This window comes from Anarrhichthys ocellatus, unplaced genomic scaffold (genome assembly GCF_004355925.1).
Source record: "Anarrhichthys ocellatus isolate YVR2014 unplaced genomic scaffold, GSC_Weel_1.0 scaffold1, whole genome shotgun sequence".
Taxonomy (NCBI): domain Eukaryota; kingdom Metazoa; phylum Chordata; class Actinopteri; order Perciformes; family Anarhichadidae; genus Anarrhichthys; species Anarrhichthys ocellatus.
In genome coordinates this window covers 16,715,632-16,724,650 of record NW_022280031.1, presented here as the reverse complement: position 1 = coordinate 16,724,650, position 9,019 = coordinate 16,715,632, and the positions used below count along the sequence as shown (strand labels likewise).

The 9,019-nt window shown below is 38.8% G+C and overlaps 1 protein-coding gene across 1 annotated transcript in view; it reads left to right on the top strand.

Moving 5' to 3' along the window:
* The window catches only part of pxk (PX domain containing serine/threonine kinase), a 23,366-nt gene that overhangs the window by 1,756 nt on the left and 12,591 nt on the right, over positions 1 to 9,019 (top strand). Inside the window, exons 2-8 of the mRNA XM_031845338.1 lie at positions 2,469 to 2,519; positions 2,723 to 2,770; positions 4,492 to 4,678; positions 5,254 to 5,331; positions 5,769 to 5,842; positions 7,911 to 7,985; positions 8,569 to 8,673. Coding sequence (XP_031701198.1) covers positions 2,469 to 2,519; positions 2,723 to 2,770; positions 4,492 to 4,678; positions 5,254 to 5,331; positions 5,769 to 5,842; positions 7,911 to 7,985; positions 8,569 to 8,673 — 618 coding nt within the window. The remainder of the gene's footprint in view (positions 1 to 2,468; positions 2,520 to 2,722; positions 2,771 to 4,491; positions 4,679 to 5,253; positions 5,332 to 5,768; positions 5,843 to 7,910; positions 7,986 to 8,568; positions 8,674 to 9,019) is intronic.

Here is a 9,019-nt window from a genome sequence, read left to right as displayed (position 1 = left end):
AATATGTATAAAAATAATACGTCGTTTTTTTTATTATTTGCCTCCATTGACATCTTTCTACTAACGTTGTATGAGGACTATGCTTGCTGTTTTCTGTATGTTTGTAAAGTGACACGAATAATCTCTGCGTCTGTTAAAATCAACGGAAACATTAATTTGTCGGATTTGTTTTTAACTAAATTTTGGCGTGACATCATCTCATCATTGTAACTCAACTTGTTGTAAAAGCTCATGTTCAGCATTACTTTGCACTTAAATGTGTACTTTATACTCGTTTGCAGTAATAAATGACGTTTGAACAACGTGACTGTCGGTGGACATAAAGCATGTTTTTAGGAATAATAATGAAGCGGGACATGTGTTCGTCTGTCCGATAATGGACGCATCTGTTGCGGGTTTGTTGTTTGGGATCAGCTGAGCTAGCCAGTTAGCATGCTAATGTCAGGCATCCTTGTTGCACATGTAAAACAGAACCATAACCTCATAGGAGACACTAATACTGACGGATATAATAACTGTATTTATGTATTTACATTTCTCCCTGTTGGTAGTTTTTGTACAGAGTTACTATTTTTTGTTTTAGTCCACTCAAAACACCAACTTTCCTGTAATTCAGAACAACATTATTACAGATTTCCTTGATGCTGAATCTGTCAGATGACTTTCCAGAATTTCACAACATAAGCAACGCCTAAGAAATGTGAGCATGTGCCTCTCATTAACACTGTATTTGGGGCATGTATTTGAGCTTCTAGTCAAGGACGAGTCACTTCCTGTTGGTCACCAATTAGAAGTCACTGACTAGAAGGAGAGGAAGTCTGATGGACTCCACACAGGGAGGTCGGTGTCATGTTATCATGCGTTTCTCCCAATTAAATTAATAAAATAATGTAATGTACAGTCAGTGGCAAAAATATATCTTAACATAGAACTTGCATGTTCTATTCCAAAGAAGAAAAAACTAATTAAAAGTCATTTTTAATAACACAAACGACTAGAAATCTTGCTCTGGATATTATCGAAGTTCAACAATATGTTCTGAGGTCAACTCCATTTGTGTGGATCCAATACTCCACGTCCTGGTATCTGCTGTTACTAGTACTCGTTATAGCTCACTGTGTGGAACTCATCGGGATGGTTTACGTGTCTCGCTGTGTGGAACTCAGTGGGACGGTTTACATGTTGAAAAACGTGAGGCCGGGAATTAGGGTCGCTCAAAGAAAACAGAGTCTGAAGCTAAATGATGTGACACCTACTAAGAGGACTGAACTCGGCGTGGATCACCTGACCTGCTTCATGTGATCGGTATTGACGCTGATACCGATCAGCCGGTTGTCCCTTTTGTTTTGATATGTTTCTTTTTCGCGGCTTCCACAAGCACGAGACTGCTGCAGATCAAAGGTCGGCAGCTTTACAGACTCGGGGCGAGTGGAGAGCTACGAGAATGGACAGAAGGCAGGATTATGTGTGCTGCACCTTTTTAAACAACAAGGCAATTCAAAAGGACAGAAGGAACTGAACGGTGACGACTGTTATCGACTGCAAACATTACTGCTATAAATGAATGGAGGGTGGATATCATGAATAATAGAGATGTTGTTGCAGTGATGAAACATACACTGCTGGACTGCAGAAAAAACTTTGTAACTTTTTTACATTTTCAGAAGAGACTGACGAAAGAAATCGTCTGTGAGATTGTATTGAGTTTATCAGGAAGTGATGTCATGTGTTTGTGTTGGGCTCACGCGAATGAAAGCGAGACAACAGGAGAAACCAGCCTGTCAGCAGGAATTACACTGTTAGAGGATTGGATTAAAGGAAAAGTCTGTGTTTACGCCACGAGTCCTGTTTTCATAATCATTCTTGTTGGCTATGAAAACATTTCACTGCAGAGATCTGTGAACGCAGCGACGTGATCAGACAGATCCTCACTGAACAGTGTTTGTGTTATTTAAACCGTTTATTTGGAAAATAAACCGAAAGTGAACTCTACTGAAACATGAACCCGTTTGTGTTTCCATTTATTCACATCCCATTTATTTTCATAGCAATACAGTTGTTTCTTTATTTTAGTATTTCGATATGTAATGGGACCTTCGCCCTGCAAAAAAAAAAAAAAAAAAGTCAACATTGACTTATTTTAATTGACGTCTTTTCCTTAAATAGAGTAAGAAACTTTAAAACAAGCCATGATCTTTTACCAAACCTAAACATAACAAGTCATTTTGTTCCTTTTTTGTTTTGTTCCAATTTTAAAAAACTGCGAGCCGTAATCGGTAGAAAATGTTTTCCTTGAAACCTGATCGAGAATGGATTTTAGTTATATGGGAATGTAATTTTGGACATGGTTGCCCAGTGTTTTCTCATTGTTTAAACCATTTACACAAGTTGTGATTGTACAATTTTTAGTTACTTAAGAAAAGCAGCAAACTAATATTTTGATGGCTGTGATCTCTCTCGTCTCTCAGGAGTACATCGTCCGGGTCCAGAGGGGCGTGTCTTCAGAGAACAGCTGGCAGGTAAATGCACCAATCACCACCTCAGGTGGCAACCAATTAGAATGAACGGAGGAGAGAACATGACTATGAAATGCCAATCAGTTTGTTTGGCAGAAGTACTGACCGATTAAAAATGTCCAGATCATAAGACCAATAAGGAGATGAATTGACCAATCACAGACGGGTCAGTAACGTGTGTGTGTGTGTGTGTGTGTGTGTTGCAGGTGATTCGGCGCTACAGCGACTTTGATGTCCTCAACAGCAGCCTGATGGTGAGTTTCTTTTCGTCGCTGCGTCTCCTGGGTGTTTTAAAACATGCTCGTCTTACAGATGGACCAGCAGAGAAGTGTCTCGTGCCTCGTCGCTGCTTTGAGAAAGTTTCTGCGGACATTTTCGGATCTTTCGTGACTGACATGAATTCAAGCTGCTGCTGAAGGAAAAAACTACAAACTTTTCACAATGTCTTTAAATGCTCGGTGCAGAAATTAGTGTTTTTGGTGACTGAGCTCTACAGATGACACTAGTTTTAAAAATGATTATCATACACTGTTATGGTGGACTGCTTTATAAAATGGGCAGCAGTACTGTTGAAGTGCGTTGTTTGTAATTGCCTAATAACATGAAGAAAACGGCAGCCTGCCAACATGAAATGTCTATAAGTGCACATTTACACACCGCGGCATCGTCTTAGCCAATAATCTCCTTCCTGTTTGGAAACACTGAGTGCCTGTTGGGTACGATATGCTCAAGGTTTTGCTGTTGTGTCATTGATTTCCTGGCTGGTGGTTTGAGAGGGCAGTCTGATGGTCTGTGTACTGATGAGCTGTTTGCTTTGGAAGGTTGCACTGCGACACTCCGTATATCTCCGCTAGAATATGTTGAAAACGCTGCTGTGTGTTCGTTCTGCTCCGCTGCCATGAAATACATTTCATGGCAATCCATTAGTTGATGAGATATCTCAGTCTGGACCGTGACAGCTGTCACGGTGGCTCAATCCTACAGAAGATAGAGGGTTCATGGTTATGTGTGAAGTGTTTGTTATCTTAGTGTAAGGATGGGGTGCTGCAGGAATCCTAAAACCCGGAAATGAGTCGGTGTTTTTACACATTTGGTGGCTGAAATAAGTTCTGTGGTGAAAACAAGCTTCAGAGATTTTCACATTTTGTTCTACAACATAAAATTGTCAGTAAATACAACACTTGTGTCTTAAGAAAGGTGTTTTTAAACAAGTGGCTAAATGAGACTCCAGATGTTGTCGGGGACATTAAATATATCAAGCTTGGTGGAAGTGAAGTCATGATGAACTTTGATTATAGCGTCAGTTCTTTACTTCTGCACTTACCAACAAAGCGTGTAAGTATCATAAACCGTTTACCACAGAGATTATTATTATTATTCATCGGCTGTTTGTCGAGGGAACCAGTGCGATGATAACTTCCATGTTGGCCTTTAATTTCTTCTTGTTTTAAGATATTAAGTAAAAAAAAAAAAGCCTCCAGACAGATTTGCTTGTTTCGAGAAAAAGAAAGCTCATTTTTGTGTCGTTCTTTACTTTAAAGGGTCACATGTGGAAAAGGTGCATCTGATACTTAAAGATCATTAGAATCAGTTCAGATTAGCATCTTCCCAGTATCATATTGATCTTTATTAAATCTATAATCAATGGAACTGCGTTGGAGAGGCCTGGAGCAGCTCTGACTTTGGGGTTAGTGTCAGATTGTCCTGGTTGTGACTCGTCTTATGTTCAGGTCAAATCATTGCTCGATAACAGGAAGTTAGCAGTTTTTCTGCTGAGGTTTCGCCTGCTCATTTCCTTTTTTGGGGTCTCCCACTGACCCCGACCTCCAGTCAGCCCCTTTACCTTCAGTCAACATGCAGCAGAACTGTCGGAAACCTGTTGTTAGTCTGTCTCTGTGTAAATACATTGCTTAGATATACAGGAAAGGACTAAAGTTGATAAGGAAACAAACTCCATCTCGCTCTCTCTCTGCAGGTTTGTGGCATCAGTCTCCCGCTTCCTCCCAAGAAGCTAATTGGAAACATGGACAGGGAGTTCATAGCAGAGAGGCAGAGAGGACTGCAGGCCTTTCTGGACTCAATTACCCAGCATCCCCTGCTCTCCAGCTCCCTGATAGTCAAGAAGTTCCTTGACCCAAACAACTACTCTGCCAACTACACAGGTGTGTTCCTTCGTCTTCACTGGGAGATTATTTTCAGTTTTTTCTTATTCAGAAATGGAAATTCACATCAAATACTTAAGTACAGTTTTTAATATTTTATGTTACTTAATACTTCACTAAATATTCACTATATATACACGGTATATATGTATTTTAATGTAGTTTTTACCCAATGACATTAACCTGAATATATTCTTTTTTAACATTTGCTTTGCAGATTCAGATTTTACAAAAGATGTGATGAATTTATAAAACTACTAACAAACACACTGCTACAGATTTAAGTGTTTGAAGAGACCACCTTGGATTCTGTGTTTTTAGACTCATAAATATATTCTGAAAAATTCTAGTGGTAGTTTCTAAAGAGGCACTGTGGCAGATATCACATGTGGACCATGAGAGCTGTATGTTTATGAACATTTATTGTCAAAACAATGCCGGTTTTCGTGTGTTTACAAGGACATCGATATGCAAAGAACAGTGTAACCATTTATTGTTTTAAATCACCAATATCTCTCTTTTTGTATTGTTATATTTCATTGTTTTCTTACTTTTTCTGTCTCTCTGTCTGTCAGAGATCGCCCTGCAGCAGGTCTCCATGTTCTTCAGGTCGGACCTGAAGTGGGAGGTCCTGGAGCCTCTCAAAGACAACGGTAAGACTCTGAACCTGACTGTTTGCAGTGCTAATGCTCACCGCTAGCACAGCATGCTGAAGTTTGCTTTAGCTTCGTTGTTTTCAAATGCAACACTGCACACAGTCGGTATCCAAAATAAATAATATTCTATAAGTACTTCATGCAACCCCACTTCAAAACATCCAAACTACCGCTTTAAACTAGTCGCTGTTTAGCATTTAGCTACAATGCGATTGTAACAGCAGCACAGTGAACAGAGCGTATTGAAGTAAGCAACAATGTGTTTCATTGATTCATTGCTTGGAAGAGAAAGAATGTGTTCCTCTTCTCTCAAAAGTGTTGCTTTAACACGATGCAGTATATTTGAATGTATGTCAACACGTTTGACAACATTGTTGTTTGATTCTTATTGGCTGATTATCAAATGAAGTGACACCCTGTTTGTTTGTTTTAAGGCTGGAGGATCAGGAAGAAATACTTTCTAATCAAAAACAAAGAGCAGCCCAAAGAGCGGTATCTGCTGAGCTGGGTGAGTACAAAAGAAATCGAGTTTCACTGATCCAAAAACAGCAACAACAGGCTGAGAGAAATGTCTCAGGAGAACAGTAATACAAGCGCGCAACATGGGACGTTGTTTCATCTGTCTTTAAATAGTGAGTTGAGATCTTCGGAGTAATGCTCATATTCTATATGAAGTTTCAAACATGCATGCGTGAATTGTTATTTAATCAGGTTTTGTTTGTATTGATTTTGAACCAAAATATATCAATTAATTATTTTAAGGAAACTTGTATCGTTGCGATGTGGGTGGTATGTGCAAATCAATCCTGAGGAGCTCTCTCACCTGAAACGTTTCGTCCTGAAGACTCTCACCGCTTGGTGAGCGAGGAGCTCCGGGTGTCAGTAACACGGAGTGAAGCCGAACATCGTTCATTTGCACAAACCACATTGCAACGGTACAACGTCACGGTTTCCCTCTGAACTCAAAAACCTGCCGGCGGGATGGAAAACATGTCCTCTTGAAACAGTGGGCAAAACTCCAGCGTATATCGTAGCCAGAAGCTGTAAAAACTGTCATGATTGTAACATTTTCTACTTTCCGACGGTCCTTGAACATATCATGTGTGACGAACGCTTCAGTCAGAAAAAGCAATCGAAAATGAGCTTAACATTTTGATATTTCATCCCAAAAATGTCTCATTTAAAATTTTGCTCCAACTAAACCGTTTACTCAAACCAGATCATGTAAAATACGTTAAATTCTGCGCTTCTCAACGCAACTAGGAAGCCATGATCTACTCGGCTGAAAAACAATCTGTAAAACTTTGACTGAACTGCATTAAGGAGAGGACAGTAGAGGTTGTACAAAGGTGAATAGCTCAATGTATATATATCACATGGAGCGTTAACACTTTATCAAAGAAATTCAACTTGCATTTCTTTAATTTTATGATTTATGGCATTGCAACTTTGTTATACTGCACAAAAGACATGTTTAAGTTCTCTCTATTTCTAGCCATGATCGTGCTGTTTCCATAGAAGTGCAGGACTTACTGTATATATTTCAGTGAAAATCAAGAAAAATGTGACGGGAGTGAAAAGGTGCTCTGGGTTCAGAAGGTTGAGGATTGTAAAATCCCAGCCTCTAACCTTTAGTCCTTCACAAACTGATGATTGAAATGAAGTTGTTTCTTCAAAATCACTATAATGAAGCATTTTACAAATATAATTCTGTGACACGTTTCAGCGGGACAGCGTTTTATGGAAAAGTGACCGAATTCCGAGCAACGACAACACATGGACAAGTTTTACTCAATGAATTCTTGAATCACAATGACTTCTTCTTTTCTCTCTTCAAAGGGAAGTAAGAATTTAGAACAGTTTTCCACATTTACTTTCCTCTGACTTGTTTCCAGGAATGTCTCAGACGCTGAGGGATTCCCCACAGTAGGGATTAAATTTAGCTTCATTTGGATTAAATTAAAAGTAATTCACTGATGTTAAAGTATTTTCCAGACGGAGAGATAAAGTCTGTAAACCGTCCGATTGGTATTTCCTCCATATTTCACTCCGCTCAGATGACTGAAGGGACTTTTCTTGACTTTCCAGAGTGTCTGGATTGTACCTGCATCGATCACATGTGGGATCTATGTCGGCTTTAATCTTAGAAAGTCTGACTTGAAACGAATGCAGACGGTGTTTTATTTTAATTGAATAACAGTTTTCCTGAGGCGCAGCGAAGAGGAGAATATTCCCTGTATTATCTTTGTCTAAAATTAGTTCATCCAAATCTGTTTCCCATTTATTTTTAAGGAGGTCTAATGGCGTCACATTGTGCGTCTTCAGTAGTTCATAAATTATTCTCATTTCCTGTTGTGAATGATTTACAGTTAAATATTTAAGTGGGAGTGCATGAGCAAAAGCAGTCTGAGTTTAAAGCTACAAAGTATCTGGAAATATGTGATCTGGGAGTATTTTAAATCTGAAAAGTACATGACTTAAATTGCATTTGTGTAACTCGAGTTCACAGAAGCAAGTCTGTAGAGAAGATTGTAATTATCGAAATAACCAATAATCTGTGTGTGTGTGTGTTGTAGGTGGACCTGGGTCCTGATAAGTTCCTGTCCGACAAAGACCTGCAGTCAGCAATAAAGCTGCTAACCAGCCTGTCTGTACGTACTCAGTGTGTGTGTGTGTGTGTGTGTGTGTGTGTGTGTGTGTTAGTAACTTGCACTGCCTTACACAGCCACAAACACAGTAACTAAACATTTGGTCATGAAACCAGAATCTGACTTTTTAGCAACTGTTTGAACATATACACATAAACATTGTGTTAAATTTGCCGCAACAAAAAGGAGCCAAAACATGCCAAACTGTAGTGACTGCACTTAGATCTGTGAACTGTTGAACTCGTCATTATAACGGCGTGGAGACAGCTAAAGCTAACACAAGCTATGTCAACAGAAAGCTACCCGCTAGGTGGTGAGATAGCTACGGATAAACGTAGCTATAGTTAATAATAAATTCTGATTTGTTTTTACTTCATTGTTTTTTTTTATTATTCTGATGGTCATTCGGATAGTTTTTCATATATATATATATATTCCACATTACTGAGGCTGTACCCAAATCCAGTAGTGATGAGAAAAATATTCCTCTTTAAATCGTACCATTTTAATATGAATATTAAAAGCAGAGATGCATTTATTTCTAATTAATAATGAGCTGTAAATAATTAGTGTTCCTCTTCTCCAGACTCCATATCTCTGTCCGCTATTGTTCTCCAGCACCAGTGAGTCTTCAGCGCTGCTCATCCGGCCGTTCAGTGAGAGAGGCTCTCTGAGAGACCACATCTGTAAGGTGTGTGTGTGTGTTTGGAGTAAAGGCATTACTATGCTTCAACTGAAGTGCTTTTCGGATGAAGTCCTGCATTCAAAACTTCTCTAAAGTAAAAGTATTGGCATAAAAAGTAAAAGTATTCATTTAGCAGAATATTTCATTTCAGAAACATGTATATTATATTGTTGGATTATAATTATTGATGCAATAATGTGTTCACTGCTTTAACGTTGTAGCTGGTGGTCATCTTAATTACTTTATATATATATATATATATATATATATGTATATATATGTATATGTGTATATATATGTATATGTGTGTGTGTGTGTGTGTGTGTGTGTGTGTGTGTGTGTGTGTGTGTGT